General features: G+C 38.2%; 1 protein-coding gene across 2 annotated transcripts in view; it reads right to left on the reverse strand.

Annotated features, from left to right (window-relative positions):
• EPHA3 (EPH receptor A3) overlaps positions 1–17,528 on the reverse strand; it is a 228,999-nt gene that overhangs the window by 16,688 nt on the left and 194,783 nt on the right. For both annotated transcript variants that reach the window (XM_082076386.1, XM_082076385.1), the window contains exons 12-15: positions 15,454–15,515; positions 12,918–13,127; positions 4,278–4,427; positions 2,171–2,364 (exon numbers count right to left, since the gene is read on the reverse strand). In XM_082076386.1, the coding sequence (XP_081932512.1) occupies positions 2,171–2,364; positions 4,278–4,427; positions 12,918–13,127; positions 15,454–15,515 (616 nt within the window). The remainder of the gene's footprint in view (positions 1–2,170; positions 2,365–4,277; positions 4,428–12,917; positions 13,128–15,453; positions 15,516–17,528) is intronic.

Genomic DNA, 17,528 nt, shown 5'->3' on the forward strand with positions numbered 1-17,528 from the left:
CACCACCTGCACCCCACAGGCCCCTGTCTGTCACCGGGGAGTGGGGAGCTGCAGAGAGGGAGAGATACTGCACTGCTTGGGAATGCAAAGGGTGCAGGGACTTAGCAGTGGAAACGTAATTGGGAAGGAGGGAATTAAAATCACCTTTGACGTTCTCCTTCTCACAAAGGTGCTCCACTTCAAAGCCAAAGCAGCAGCCTATCATGAGGAGCATTTTACTGAGCGCTCACCTAAAGCATCTGTGAGAAGTCCCCTACTGTGTTACCTCCTTCCTACCCCATGTTGTGCCACAAGCAGAGAGCATGGCATCATGGTAGTGATGTGCAGCCTCAGCTGCCCATGCCAATAAAGCATATAATGAAAGAGGGGCAAAGAGAGCAAGAGAGAAACGGGAGAGATCAATACCACGCTGTGGTGCTTCTGCGCAGAACCCAGCAGGTGCAAGCAGCCCTCAGACTGAATTTCATCTCCGTTAGAGAATGTCAGCTTTTACTGGCTGTGAACAGGTAAACTGGAAATGATGGGTCAACATTGTTTTCAGCTCTGCTGTGGTTCACCTCCCTAATTGGAAGGAGAGGAAACAGGGAATATTTTGTCTCTGTTTGGAATGCAAAACATGCAGCACTGGTTTCTGCAATCAAACCCCCAAAACATAGTCATGACCCCCAACTCACTTATTCAGCAGATCGCTACAACATATACCTACAAACTAATTATTTGCAGCAATCATTTGCCACATAGGGTGCAAGATGTTTAAAAGAAATATGGTTGACTGAGAAGATAGTGTATAAATAGTCTGGGGTTATTTTCCAACCTTTTGTTTGTTTGGTTGCTTTTTTTTTGTTTTCTGTTACCTGGTAGGTAACAGAAATAATTGTTTCAATAAGCATGTTGGTTTACTGCGTTTTAAATGCTCACCAATTAAATTATTGAAATATAATTACTGTGCAAGCAGTCTTCTCTCATTATATATTTTTAAAAGCAGAGCCCATTAGTATGGTTGCCTTCCTCCTCCCATCTCTGCTTTTTTTTCTCACGTCTCTGGAATGGCAAGAGGAGGTAATTAGGATCACCAGCCTCTAGCTCAGGATGCATGTCCTTTCTGTGCCTTCCCATTCAATTGCCATGGCGAGAAGTGTGCTGCATTAGAAGTGAAGGTTTGAGAGGAACATTCCACTGTGTTCCTGTCTCAAGCTTGCCTCCTGTCAGACTCTGGTCTCTCACCCACTGAAACACCCTCTAAGACCTGGGTCTGGAGCAGCAGAGTGCATTTCTCCTGACTCTGCTTGATTTGTGGACAGAAGATTTTGTACTAGCATTCATGCTGAAAGTCATTTTACATCTTTTCAGATCACTTCAGTAAGAGTATGACATTTTGTGCATGATATAAACTGGTTCACTTAAACCCTACTTAACCAAAGCTCTTATTTCACCACATCCTCATTATGTCCTTAGGTGTCAACCCACTCTTCAGTTACACTCTCTCAATGAGATAATTCTTATCTCATGATAGTGATGTTCCAGGATATGTTGCAAAGCCAGGATTATAATGAATGTTTTTAACGCATTCAGGAATATTGCACAGGTTGGAAATGAATTCCTAGTTAAGGCAATGGTCCAAGAGGGAACATCAGTGCATTTTTAAGTTTGTGGGTTGTGTTGAAAGCAAAAAGTCTATTCATATGATTAAAGTTCAGGTGACTTGTGAGAACAGAGCGTAAGAGTGTAGAATATGTGTCTGGACCCAATTCAGAAAGATATTCAGGAACATGGCTAGCTGTAACCTGTGAAACACTAAGCACTTAAAACACATAAGGTCAGAATGAAAAGGAAGATCACGTGATGGCCAAATCTGCCATCTGTGTTTTTCTCACAAACCTTTGCTCAATCTTACAATGGGATTCAAAACCATAGCATTACAGCTTTGCAGCATTTGAATAAACAATAGCAAATTATTAATAAAAATAACAGCAATAATAAAAATTATAATAATAATAATAGTAAAACCTTCTGAAGGGCTAGTCAGGAAGCATTCTCTAGCCTTCAAGATTGTGAACAGCTACAGTTAAAAGTTGAACAAGCAGCTGAACAAAGTAAACAAATTCTAATTGTGAAAGATGACAAAATCAAAGACATTTCTTTATGTACAATGTAAGATCTAATATGTCACCTTGCCGCTGCATTGGTGATTATTTTCAGACTGCTGGGATTACGGATCAGCTTATCCAGGATGCTGACAATCTGCTCAAACTTGGGTCTGTTGTTTCTGTCTTTCTGCCAACAGTCCAGCATCAGCTGATACAAGGCAGCTGGGCAGTCCATGGGAGGTGGCAAGCGGTACCCTTCATCAACAGCTTTAATCACCTGCACAAGGATAAAAGTTTTTGAAAACTTAAAGGCACTCAAGTCTACTTGTTTTTATCAGTTCTATGAACCACTTTAACATGGACATTCTGTGTTTAAACAAATGTGTTTATTCACTAATTGTCTCACCATGCAATGCCTCTGGTTTATCTGCAAAGTAAACCAGGCTGTAAATTAGGCACACAGAAAGGGCTGTAGGGGAGTTAAGATACAGTATATGACTTTGAGGAAGGTGAGAGTCTGGAAAGGATCTGTAAAACTCACACTTAGTTGAACTAAATCCATAAACAAAAGCTACAGCTAGTAAGGTGCTTGCTTAACTATGCAAAACTTCAAAAGGTCTTGACTATCATCTGATCATCCTCAGCAGCACTTGATTCCCACACTCTCCATTGGACACCGCACTTGGCAGAAAAAGAACCTACCTTCTCATGGGCAATCCTGAACTGATAGACAGAAGGTCTTGTGGAAATAATTTGATATAACTCATCTCACAAGGCCAAAAAATATTTTTCAAACTTACCACAAGGATACCTGTACACTTCCAACTAGGCAGGGCAGGCCTAGTTCTTTTATCATTTGTCTACATTGGAAAAAAAAAAAACCAACCCAAACAAACAAAAAACAATGCCCAGTATTTACACTGTTACAAAGCTTTTTAATACAACCTTTTCATTGGAGCATAACACCTCTTGATCTATCTCTTCATCTGTTGCACCATGAATTAAAAAAGAAATGTATGAAAATGCATTCTAAGTAGAAAATTATAAAGCCAAATTCTGTTAACTTTTCCCTTTTAACTGGATCAGTTAATTCAAAAGCAGAAAAAAACTACACTGAGTCAGAACAGGAATAGGAAAACAGTCTGTGGTTTAAGCAGTCATGAAGCAGATAAAGAGGTTAACCCTTCTGTTTCTGATTTTGAATGTGATATTATTAAAGGCATTCCACTGGTACATCAGCATACATAATGCAATTCATTAACCTCCACAAACAATAGAAAAACTGCTCATGACTAATTAAAAGAAATACTTAGTTTTCTGCACAGGCTTGCGTTACAGAGGTACTCATTTGAAAGGAAGTTTTCTTTCTCTTTTTACTGTTACTGACTTTTTTGAATTTAGTACTAAAGATATATACCAACCCCCTGAAAAAACCTATTTGTGTCAGTGACTGCATTTCAGAAAATGTGATTTATTTATTCCCATGGAATAAATCTAGGATTAATAAGCCAACAGAAAAAAAATATATATATAACAAAAATATTATTTGGGAAAATGTTTTGCTTCTTACAAAAATACTGGGAGTGATCCATCAATCATTTGGACTGCAGGCTTGGATAGTTTAGCAATGTTGCAAGGAAACCTGTATTGAAAGTCTTTTAATCGGATCACTCTACTTCTCTATTTTATCCATTGATTACTTCCAGAAGTATTTTGGTTTCATTAACCTCTTAGTAGAAATGCTTTGCTTCTCTTTTTCACAAGCACCAAGAGCCATTTATTCTGTGTATTTGACATTTACAGAAAACTTCTACAGAATATTATACAAGTGGAACCAAAGGGGATCAACAGAAATTTAGGAGGGTTTTCTAACAATAAGCTAAGGAATGTAAAAGGCAATGACCTCATTGCAGTGGAATTGTTTGAATTATCCTATAGAAAACCACCAGCATGATAAAATTCTCTAATATGTTCCTTCAAAGGTCCTACATACACTGCCAAAAAGATGCTGGCTTTTCGTTAAGTTCATTAGAACTTTTACCTGGCCAGGGAGATTAAGAATTTTTTATTTCTACATCTTATTCAATGTCAATGTTAAAAACTTGGAGCCACCTGGTTTCATTATGCTTCACTTCCTTTCACAGCTTGATCCATTATTTGAGAACACAGCTCAGATAACAATATACTCACATCCTGGTTGGACATCTCCCAGTATGGTCTCTCTCCATAAGACATCACCTCCCAGAGAACAATCCCATAGCTCCATGCGTCACTGGCTGATGTGAACTTCCGATATGCAATGGCTTCTGGTGATGTCCATCGGATAGGAATCTTGCCCCCCTAGGAGAAGACCAAAATAAAACAGTTCATTTGACTGTAAGACAATGAATATTATTTTGCATGACTGATTATTTTAAATGAGTCTCTGATATTCTCAGTTATTATTATACTGGTGTAAAAAACAGTATCATCTGGAAAATGCTAATGCCATTTACAATGAAAGCATCTTGCACGCTAAACAGAGTAAAATACATTGTTGTGCAAAATCAAATGGAGGTATAGATACATTGCATAGTGTACATATACCTATGTATACATGCATATTTATGTATAGCAAAATATGCACAGATAATAATAAAAGGTAAGTTAAGTACGTTTGATTTTCAGTTATAAAATGTCCAAGAACTGGTGAGACAGTCATACAGCATTAAGGATGAAAAAGCTAGTATCAGGTCCTCATTTGCATCCTAGATCCCTTTTTCTGCGTAGCACAAAAGGGCTGGACTTGGCTACTCATAAGCCATTTCAAGTGAATTTTCTGTTCGTGTGGAACCTGCATGATTTCACCGTGTTTTCACCCCAGGTTTTCTAAGACATTTGAGGAAAATGAGGGGCCACAATGTTTCTGTTTCATTAACACTAAGTTTTTGATTGCACAAGGCACTGAGTGTGACCATATGCACAATTTCCTATTCCAGAGAAAGCTGTCAGAGACAGTCACAGAAAGGCAGATTCAGATGGGGTCATCTGTGCAGAGAGAAGAGTACAGAAATGCCATCTGGGGAAGTGGTCTTAAACAACTTTTACAGTCACAAGAGAAGCAAGCCGTCATTAAATGATGTAAACTTGAAAAGAATTAAAGCTACCATTACAATTAATATTACATTTAGGGGAACATCTCTCTCTGGTTATGGCTGCCACTTGGTGCCATAGGTCAAATCAGTAACATGCACACTAGCAGCCTCAGGCTGAGTTTCTGCAAAATGAGAATTAGAGGAAAAAGACAATTTCCAATGGTGCCAGCTTTGATGGAGGTTTGCAAGACTGATTTGTCTGATTTGTGAGTCACACTTGAGAAGTTCTAAAAGATAGTGGTGCAAAACTTGTTACTTGAGGTAATTCTGGAGGGAATGTATTTGAATACAGAAAACTGTGAGAGTTTAAAGTCATTTCCAGTTTTGGGGATGCACAACATGTACAGAGATGCACTCTGAAGATTTCACACTAGACTAGGTATTTGAGGTACCTCTGAAATGCCCATTATACTACAGTCATATACGTATCTCCACAATAACCTGTGTGGGAAGGAAGTGCTCATATTTCCACTGAATAACCAGCAAGAAATAAAATGTAAATATATTAATGCTTTGCCAACACTTCCATAAAGTGTACCTCCACTGAAAGTAGTGATACACACACAAGCTTTAGATTAACTAGCTTGGTTAACAACAGAAATGTGGACATTAGTGCTAATTAAAAACCTAAATATACCCTAAATACACTGGAGCCTAAGCATCTGCAATTTCATGGCTCATATCGCACAAATTAGATTAAATATAAGCAACACAGGCAGGCCTGAATCAGGCTACAATTTAGACCTCCAAAATGTTACTAGATAGATCTTAGAGGCTTGGCAAAGGTCAGAGAGGGAATGTATCCTGGCATGCAGTTTTTATGGATTCCGTCCTGTTTAGCAGAGTCCCTACCTTAACTAAAAGACAAACCTTCATTTCACACACAACCCTTAAAATTAGGTAAACACTGAATTTCCTTATTACTTGTGGACCAACAAATATGACAAATATGGTGGGATTTTGTTTGTGTAAATTTAGGATATGGCTTTCCCCCGGTATTGACATTCTTTATTGGAAAACAAAGTCCACTCTGCTAGTATGCTTAGAAAAAAAGTTGGAAAAGTATGATTTATTTTTTTATCATCCTCACATCTAAAAGTATAAGTGGATTTGTTGTGAGAACACTAAGCAGTCAGGTAGCCAGGCTGGGTCTCACTCTCCAGCAATTGCTTCAGCTACATTTTAACAGAGGGATGGCACAACACACACCTATGACATGCCACATCAGAAAGCCCTCGAGGCAGAGAGTAGTTATGTTGGTTTTCTTGCATCAGCATAATGACTGGTTCTGTATCATTTCGGAGTTTTCAGAATCTTATTCTCCAAAAAATCAGAATTTCCATGAGTGGCTTCAGGTTCACTTTTTCAGTTTCATGCTAAGATACAAAAATGAAGGCCTTCTTGCTGAACCCCAGAGAAAAAATTGCCAGATGTCACACAGAAAAGTTTGCTTATGGCTAGAACATGAGTGCTTTAGGCAAGTGCAGGAAATATATGTGACAGAAAGTCTTTACCTTTATAATCTTATGAAAAAAGTAATTTGCACAACTGGAGAAACACATTTACAAAAAATGACAATAATTAGTCTCTTAACATTTTAGGACTGCTTTATTGCAGGGCAAGAAAGATTATAAATCCAATGAAACAAAGTTCTTCTAGCTTCGTTTGTTTTAGTGAAAAATGAAGGTACATCAACCCTGGATTCCATTACAAGAAAATAAATTTTCTTTGCTAAGTCTCAGCAGTAACTCTATATGAGCCTACAGATACCTGTAGCATTACCATAAATAAGAGTAAAATAAGGAGAGTATGAAAATTTAGCTAAAAAAGCAATCAACTGCCACTGTAATTTTGCTATTGTGCTCCCCAGTTTGTAATAAAAATGTCAATATTATCTCTGTATTTTAGAGGAGACTTTGTTGATTTGTTTTTTGAATAATTTAAGAGCAAGAACAGAAAAAAGGGTTCTGGTAGAGATTTTTTAGACAAATAAGCATTTTAACACAATAGCAATATATGGAGAAAATCTGAAGAGTTGTATCAAGCTAAATGAACAGTTTTCTATCGCTATTACCTTTGAAAATTATGAGGCTGGCTGTAATTCAAATAGTCTATTTTGAAATTAAAAAAAACCATAATCACTCAGCATTAGAAATTCCCTTTTCATAGAATCACAGTATCATAGAATTATTTTGGTGAGAAGAGAACCTCAGGATAGAGTCCAACCATAACCTAACTCTAGCACTAAGCCATGTCCCTAAGAACATCGTCTAAAGGCCTTTTAAACACCTCCTGGGATGGTGACTCCACCACTTTCCTGAGCAGTCTCTTCTAATGCCTGATAGACCTTTCCACGAAGAAATTTTTCCTAATATCTAATCTAAACCTCCCCTGGCACAACCTGAGCTTATTTCCTCTCATCCTATCACTTGTTACTTGGGAGAAGAGACCGATGCCCTCCATGCTACAACCTCATTTCAGGTAGTTGTAGACAGTGATAAGGTCTCTCCTCAACCTCCTTTTCTCCAGGCTAAACAGCCGCAATTCCCTCAGCTGCTCCTGATCAGACTTGTGCTCCAGTCACCTCACCAGCTTCATCACCCTCTGAACTCTCCAACACCTCAATGTCCTTATGATGAGGGGCCCAAAACCAAACACAGGATTCAAGGTGGGGCCTCACCAGTGCCGAGTACAGGGGCACGATCACTTCTCTAGTCCTGCTGACCACACTGCTCCTGATACAAGCCAGGATGCTGTTGGCCTTTTTGGCCACCTGGGCAAACTTCCATCATTTTTGAGAAATGCACACCTCATTTGAACACGCATCACTTCTTCAATTTTCTGCTTTACCAGAAATCAGGATATTCTTTGCAATATCCTTTGTCAGGATCAAAGATGTCTTACATAATTTACCTTCACATAAATTAAACCAAACATTTTCTTCTAGACCATAGGGTTGGAGCTGGAAAAACAAAGCTCCCATACGTGTTTCTTTACTCGTCTCTCATTTTTTTTTTTTTTTAACCCACTTTCCCCAGTCTCCCAATATTTAAGATTAATTTAATGATACCTGCTCTGCAAACTGCTATGATGTACTAGGAAACCCTAGCTTGTGCTTTTTTTTTTTTTTAATATGATGTATTTTATGTCCGTTAGACTTTCAAGCAAATTAATCTTTATCTGCTGTCTCTGTTGCTTATCCTCCACTGGAAAATCTGAAACCCCAATATTATTGGCTGGTACTAGTGGGCTCCTACCCTTCAAAATTAGTACTATCAGGACTGAACATGTAAGACAAACTCGCTAAATGAAAAATCATTACAGATATGCCTAGGAAAAAGGTTTGCCCAAACCTATTTGATACAGGTTTATAAAGAGAAATCTACATGTGTATGCATCACTAGCTGTTGGTAATATATTTACTGATTATTTTTTGAAGATAGACACAGTTTTATATATTTTTGTCATGGTCTTCCTTTAAGAATATGCTCATCAGGAAGCCATATAAGCTCCCTGAATTTGAGTAAAAAGCAAGCATTAGTATTAGGAGTTGTAGGAGTTTGCTACTGCAGTATAGGTAAGAGAACCATGCTTGGGGTTTGAAATTAGTGAGCCAACAGTAACTGAAGGTTTTATCTGCTCTACGTGGAGCAGTGTTACCTACAGCATCTGCCTGTTCAGCATAATTCATCTAAAACCAGTGAACTCCTCAATTTATTTCTTGCGCGTCTGGCACTCCAGCACAATGCAGCTGTTTCCAGGCCTTCATAACACATTCCAGTATTCTGATTTATAATTTGTTACAGGGTGACTGCCACAGGCACCTAAGCCACAGGCCTGGGGAGAGAAGAATCAAGAAAAATGGATTCTAATAGAATTATTGAAGGAACTTTGCAGGAAAACCTGAAGGCAAAAGCCTGACATATTTCATTACATGAAGACAGTTCAGGAGATATCTCACTGGTACACAGAAAAGATGGTTTCATATGAGTGAGATGAACCTGACTTAGGCTCTCTTCAGCACCTGAAAATTACACAGTGTTAATTGTTCATCCCTTACAAATGAGTATTTTATCTTGACTTATCTTCTTCTTGAGTGGTAAATGATAACAGACCACTGCTTCGCTCTCTCATGTTTATCATGCAAGAGAAATTGTGTTTCTTTTTTTTCTTTCTTTACCAAATCCTTCAATGCATTCAGACTGTATTAATGTATTCTTGCATATATAGGGAAAAACCACAACAAATTTCTGTCAAGCAGTTGCAACAATGTGCATAACAGAAAGGACCTGTGTGCCCTTCCCTGTGGCACACAATTGAGCAGTGCTTTGGGGTGCCCTGCCGGCTCTGGCACCATCACCTGGGGGCACAGGCTACCAGAATATTTACTTGCCATCAAATCACTGTATTTTTTAAGAAATAGAATAACTGGATGGAGTTTTCCATTGAAATGCCATGAACACCAGTACTGTATCCAAATATGCGTTTAAATAGTCAAAGTTAATCTACTGATTACCCAATTATTATGCCTTTGAGAGACATAATTGCAGTCCCTCTACATGTGTGATGGTTTAAATTTACTTCCACTTCATATCGTTATTAGTCCACCTACTTGTCATACAGCCATCTAAAAATAATAAGAATAGAAAGAATCAATTTGACAATGACAATTTTAATACAGTCTTGGCCTTTCAATTAAAAGTGAATAGGTATGGAGAATGCAGATAGTTACAGTACATCCCCTCTGGCACAAAGGCTCAGTTAAAAAAAAAATCCAAACACTCAGCCAGTTTAATTCACATGCTGGCTTCTGCTTCTGTAAGCAGGCAGACCACAGGCTGCCAGAGGCCTTTTGTGGTATCAAGTCACTGACAATAATTCAGGAGGTAAAGAATGACCCTGTCAGGTAGAAAAGTTTCCTTACAAGTCCTGATTCCCTGTATTTCACATGTGCACCTGTGATCTTTGCATTGTTCTTCAGAGTTCTTGTACAATAGCATGAATATCACGGATTATGTATTGATTTATAAAGGGATATATACATTATTGATACCTAAAGGAATACATGCTCATATCCTTTATGCAAAGCTTCAGACACAGCTTTTGAGAACAGAAAAACATAAAATTTCACCCAGTCCGTGGTGTGTATTGAAAGCTTGAAGGGCTGACTGGGCTTCTTGGGGGCAGACCAATCCTGAATTGCAATTATGAATTAAAGTAATGGAATTGTTCTCAGGCTTTAATATTTACAGGTGGAAAACAGGGACAGAACATGAGGCTAAATAAATAAAACATCTATCTTTGCAGCTAATTCTATTAATTTCCCTAGCACCACTGATACTAAGTGGAAAACTGGTAGTGGGAAGAAGTAGAGGGGGGCCAAAAGTCTCCACTCAATAATAAATAGTCTTTACTGTTTGAATATTAGGAATTGTGTTCATAATTTAGATTTTTTTCTTTTTTTTTTTCTGTCTTTTCAAAGATCCTACTGACTAGTTTTCATTCATTAGTTGTAAAGGCATTAAAACGTTTGGGGTGATGCCAGTATTTTAAAAAGTGACGCTACTTTTGTCTTGTTTTTGCCATATAATTTGTGCCTGTGAAAGGCAGTAGGAGCAGCCTAGGAAACAGTCCTATGCTTTGTGATATGACTAAGCAGCAGGAACATGAACTGGCCCACTTTCTTCCAGTGGACTGGAGCTCTGTTTCGCACTCATGGTCCTCACTTGTTTAAGCTGAAGATCAGACATACTCCAGGGACACACTATCTGGGCATGTATACAAGATTCACTTCAGAGGAAACCTGAGCAAAAGATGAACAGCAAATAGCCTTGTCCTTCTCTCAGAGTCAAGATGTGGCACAGGTACATTCAGCAACTACTTTTGAAGAAAATTAGATTTGTCCTAGGTTGTATTTGAAGGTTTTAATTATCTGAGCATCTTCCTGCAGCAGTTTGCTTATACACCATAAATGCCAGATGGAGTTTACTGAATACAGATGATTGCACTTTACAAAATACATTTTTTCCATCTCATTTCACTATCTAAATGTAAATAGGCAGGCAGGGTTAGAAAATAGGTGGCAGAAGGAGAGGAAGAAAAAAAAATCAACACTGCACTTGGCTGTAGGAAATTCCCACATAGCCTTGGCTGATAAACACTGACCCCTCGTCCACCCTGGTTTGTCCTAGCCACCCACGGGTATAAGGCACTGACATACACTTCATTTTCAGGAAAGTGTGCTTCCCTCAGAAAGCTGTGTGCTATGTAGTTTGATGGAGAGCTACTTTTTCCTCCCTAAACAACTTTTTCATCTAAGTCAACTAGGACTCAAAGGTATCTTCAGCTCTTAATGTGAGTACACAGAATGTCATTACTAAGTTATAGATTAGTTCGCATGCCCAGATGAATTTTGGAGTAAGAGAACTGAATTTCAAACCATGGTAAAGGTTCATTTCTCACATGTTATTTTATTTCAATCATGAAGAATATAACATGCAAACTACCACAATAAGTGATTACTCTTGTCAGTGATCAGGAATGAAGGAAGCACTGGAAAACCCACATTAAGATTTTGCTGATACATTCTACTCTAATCTGGTTTGTACAGTGAAGATGAGATGATTACTAGGCATCACTGCAAATTACACTTCTCTAAGATACTGAATATTAATGCCACTTTTTCTAAAGTTAATAAAATCCACTTGCAATAGGATTAAAGTGAACAGACAGACATCCCAGTGTAATATCTATATACACAAAACTACATGTATGCCTTCAAGGTTCCCACAATAAAACAGAAGCATTATTCAAGTGAGAACAAGAGGTGCAGAAAGGCTGTATTTAGAAGACACTGTGGCTTTCCTAAGGCTCTAAGTCAACACTGTAGCTTCCAGGTAGCTTTTCAGGAAGGATGAAGTCCAAAAATGAAGCAAGCAGCAGCCTACACCATGGGAAGTCCCCTATCTGATAAAAGCTTCTCTGTCTCAGGATGAAAGTCAGAGGTAAGTCTCCCTCTTGATATCATTACAGCTTCAAGAGATGGGTTCCAATTTGTATGTATGATATAGGGAGGAAAAAGTACAGGAGGTTTACTACATTGTTAAGCAAAATTTCTTTTTTTTCTTTTTTTTTTGTTTTACTCAAGTTTTTACTCAGTTAGGTAGGGGTACAACAGCAGGTACAGCTCATACACCGTTGTAGAACAGCAATATCACTATGCTCCAATCAGACATATCTCCCACCATACTAGCAGAGACAAAAAGGTAAAAAAACAAAAACAAAACAAAACAAAATTATTGCTGGGTAGAATTTTTTTAACTAGGTGGGAGCTAGATCATCAGTGTAACAAAACCTGCTCAAAGCACATATGAAGTCTTACACTATTGTGTGCCAAACAAACTCAGGCCTTACCAGTAGTATTGACCCCTTTACACATCCAGCAGAAACTGAGTCAAGGATTTTGCATACTTTAAGAAAAAAAATCTACCAGGAGAAACCATCTTTTTTTTCCTTCTGTCTTCTCTGATACATAAATTAAAAAATAGCTGTGATGAGTTTACATTTTATTGAACATCTCTTGGCATGCAAGACTGGATGGCCTCTAGAACACAGAGCGTAAGCCTTGGGGACTCCCTCAGATTTCAGTCTAACCACACACAATCAACACGAATTTTAAATAAACACAGAAACTCACCCGTGTGGTGTAAGCAGCTTCCGGGTCATCTTCCAGTACACGAGAGAGACCAAAATCTGAGACTTTGCACACCAAGTTACTGTTGATGAGGATATTACGAGCAGCTAAATCTCGATGGACGTAACCCATATCTGACAAATATTTCATGCCAGATGCGATCCCTCGCAGCATGCCTACTAGCTGAATGACTGTGAACTGGGCATCATGTTTCTGGAAAACATTTGAAATGTAATTTCAGAGATTGTTTAAGTTCATCCTTGCACAGATTTTTGATAATGATCCTGGAAGCTCTTCAAGTGAAGAGCTCACGAGTCAGGGGTCATGATTTAAACACCACACATGGAAATACTTTGGTCTGTGGAGGATAATTTCCCAGTCACCTGAGGGAAGGGGACAGATTTTCAATTCAGATAAAAATCAATTTTTCCCATTCTTGTCGTCATCAGAATTTTGATTTCCTAGACGGGATCTGTGTGAAAGCAGCATATAAATTGAAGTTGTGTGTGCTCCTGAGACTGGAGTGCCAGGATTTTAGAGAAACAGATGTCCAACTTCCCTGAAAGGCCATAGGAATTAGTGAAAATCCCAGACTTACTCAATGGACTAATGAAAGTTTTCTATTACACAAGCATTTTTTTTTCCTAACAAAAGCAAATACTGATGTGATTCAGTGGTTTTCAAATTCCATTAAATTTAAACTCACTCCTCAAAATTTTCCTCAACTTCAGGAACACAAAAATCACTTAATCATACTGTGACAGCCTAGAAAACAATAGCTGCATACATTTCTAATTATCTACTTCTAGACTTATTAAATCTCCCAGCTCTTACCAGTGCTGTTTGTTAACATCTAGCTTTGATATTGATATATAGATACATAGACAACGGGACACCACTACATCCCAGTGCTCTCAAATGAATTCCCCAGTGCTGTAAACCCAGTGCTGTAAATTTATCACCATAGGCAGCTCTTCAGCTCTTCCTGCTGCTTCTCCCAGAAATTTATTAAATACATGGGACCTGGTTCTGCCATGTGGGGTGAGCTCACACGAATGAGCCTGCAAGAATGACTGCATTAATTTCATTTTTGATTAATAAGCTTAGAGGCAATATTAGCACTGTAAACATTAAGCAAATATATGGCACAGCAGATGCTTTAAAGAGTGACTCAAAACTCCCTTTCATGAAGAAATTCATTATTATAAAAGACTCTTTTAGCAGTTCCCTGTTATGAAACCTTCTTTAACTAGAGCCAACACAAGAGGATGTATATAGACCCTGGAGAAGATTTAGTTTGAAACAGGAAGAAAGTTTCTAACCATGAAAGGAATGAGATGCTCAGACAGCCTTCCAATGGCAATAAGGAAATCAAACTGACCAGTTTTAAAAGTCCTTTATAGCAGGGTTATGTGGCCTGAGTTGCACGTGATATTAATGAGTCACAAGGTTCTTATCTATGTTTCCACACAACTAATAAAAAGCAAACCAAAACAACAAAAAATAAACCAACCAACCAAACAAAAAAGAGAAAAAAAACCCCACAAACAACCAAAAAAACACACTGAAATAAAGAAACAATTGAACAACTGTTTTGTACAGTCAGAAACTATTCTTCATTCCTCAGAGCTTTCTTCAAGAATTTTAAGCCTAAACAAAATATATATAGTTCAGTACAGATATATTTCATTTAGATATACTGACACATTATTCATATGTATTTTACATGCTCCAGTGGACATCATAACATATATAGTACATACTGAAACTAAGGTTGACAATATATCCCCTTTTGGGGCTAAATGTCTAGTTCAGTGTTATGAATTTGGGGGATAATGTCACTCAACCGTGGCAGAACCAAAGTAGTCTCTCAGCCACAGCTGAGTTTGCCCTAACAAATTAAAATTAAACTAGTGTTTCCCCTCAGATGGGATTTCATTTCTGCTACACTTCTTGTTTTGCCACAAGTAAATCTTGGTGACACAGGGAGCGTTTAAATTTTTTTAGGCTCACTACCAACTTTGACAGAAAACAAAGATAAATCAACAACAGTATTAGTATGTCTAAGGTTGGGGAAAGAAAACAGGCCAATAAAGTTTGCTAGCAAAACATTTCAAACACCCTGAGGTATGGAATTATTCCCTAAACTTTTCACATTTAGAGAAACAGCTCTTGGCTCAGTACTATTGGTTTACTGAAAAATTTCCACAAATCCATTCACTTTGGAGATCTCTTGGTAAGACTTCGAGGCTGCCAACCAATAAGCATAACTGCAAACTATTTTCATTTTTGCATGCCAGAATTTTTTTAATAGATGTGACATACTCATAAACCCAAAGTTTTCTTCATTTTGGAATAATGTTTACTGTAAACAGTCAAAATGGACTAGCAGATCCCTACTTGCACACAAAACCAAATGGAAATAATGAAATGTCAAGCAACAAGAGCTGATGATGAGTCAGAGTAGAGTGGTGGTAAATTCAAAACTAATTCAGAAGTAGAGCCAGTTCTGCACCTTTCAGTTTTCCATTGTACTTACCCGTAGGAAGCTGTCCAAGGACCCATTTTCCATATATTCAGTAACAATCATAACTGGCTTACCTGTGAACAGATGGCAGGGGTCAGGCATTTAAAAAGAATACGTAATGATCAGTAAGAACATGAATTTCAGAAATGCACCCATATCTTTCAAGTCCCAAGGATAATTTAAAATTTAGAAAGAAAGCAAAAGATGCATCTGCAAAACCAACTGTATCCACAACATAATTGTACCACCACTTAAAACAACAGAAATACAGTCATTTCAGGATAAACTGATAGGATTTTTAGCAGCTCAATTCCCAAGAAACAGAGTGAAGCATCCTGCATTTTCAGTGTTTCTTGTGTTATCTGTCACTGTTGGATATAATTCTTCATACAACCCTTGAATTTATGCAATGAAGTAGATGTATTTTGCCATGCATTTGTCCTCAGGTTCACTCTGGAAGGGAACTGGGCACTTGCTGTGGAAGGAGTAGCAGTTTCCAGAGTAGTGGTGCAAGGACTGTGGAGCAGTACTCTACCACATGGGCACAACCAATATGTTCCTCAGATACTATGATATGGGGAAGATTAAGTAGCCTACATGGAAGCAACAGCAAAAAAACCCTCTCCCTCAGGAGGGTATTTACAATGCATTTAAACTGTAGAGCTTCAGCATTTTCCCAGTGTAAGCAGAGAAAAATGTTGGGGGTGGGGATAGAGATGGAAGATGCACAATGGAAGTAAGATAAGGCACTGGAAAGAAAAGCTGAGCTGTAACACAGCCACATTCCACTGCTGGGGATGAGCCCTCTTTCCAGGCAGTCCTGATGCCCACTGCAGCAGGATCAGTGGCAACACTAAAAGAAGGGGAGATTCAGGCTAGATGTGAGGAAGAAATTTTTACAATGATGGTGGTAAAATACAGCAACGGGTTGCTCAGAGAGTTGGTAGATGCCCCATCCATGGAAACACTGAAAGCCCGGCTGGATGGGGCTCTGAGTAACTTGATCTAGTTGAAGATGTTCCTGCTTATTGCAGGGGGTTGGACTAGATGACCTTTGAAGGTCCCTTCCAACCCAAACTGTTCTATGATTCTATGAACACGAACCTCCCCTCCTACCAAGCACAACGTAGCTGGGAACCAAACACGTTGCATTCACAGGGCAACAGCATGCTCTAAAGAAACAGCTCTGCATCCTTGAAAAGCCTCTAATATCTTTCAAAACTTCCCCATGCAGATTATAACCAAGATTTTATATGCAACTCTGACACATTGGACAGACATGAATGCAAAAATTAATGTGATTACAGTAAAGTTTCCAAAGGTTATTGCTCTGCTAATATTTTATCATCATATGGATTTTATTATTTCATAATATTTTCTAAAGCTTTGTTTATTTTCTCTTTGTGGTAGAGTGAAAGGTGGGTAAGAGCATGAAGTTATTTAAGGAGATGAATTATTATTTCACATATAATACAGGAAGGCATCTGACCCTAAAAGCCTGACAAAGGCCTGCATATTGTATAGCAGGCATGGTGACATTTTAGGTTTTAAAAATGAACTGTGTGAGGCTTGAAAGAGGTACCCAGTATAACCAAAAGCAAGAAAGCCATTAAAAAAGCAAGTAGTAACAACTCCTTTTTTGTTTGTTTCTGAGAAAATACCACTCCTATCAAATATAAATTCTTAGAATAGAAATACTAATTCCAAAGAATGAGTTTAATATAATGAGAAGAAAATCCTTTGCCTACTGTATAGCTTAATTGGTTAAAATACCTTCTTTCTGCTGTGCAAATGATGTGTTGTACTGTGGGAGTCACACTAATGGATAATCGGCTCTGTCATCCATTAACTGGTAGGAACAAACACTTTATCCAAAACATTAATCTTGAATCATATAGGATATGGATAATCTCTCTCTCAAAAAAAAATCCTTTGCTTGCCTACTCTTGTTAGCAAGAAATTTGCAGCACAAGGAAAAGTACCTAACTTACACTGTATGTGTAAGATTAACCCAAAAGCAAAGGTAATGGACAGAAAATGCTGCTGGATCATTCAAATAAAGGGGAGGACACCAATGGGGCTACCCA

Source organism: Streptopelia decaocto (assembly GCF_964273445.1).
Source record: "Streptopelia decaocto genome assembly, chromosome: 1".
Taxonomy (NCBI): Eukaryota; Metazoa; Chordata; class Aves; order Columbiformes; family Columbidae; genus Streptopelia; species Streptopelia decaocto.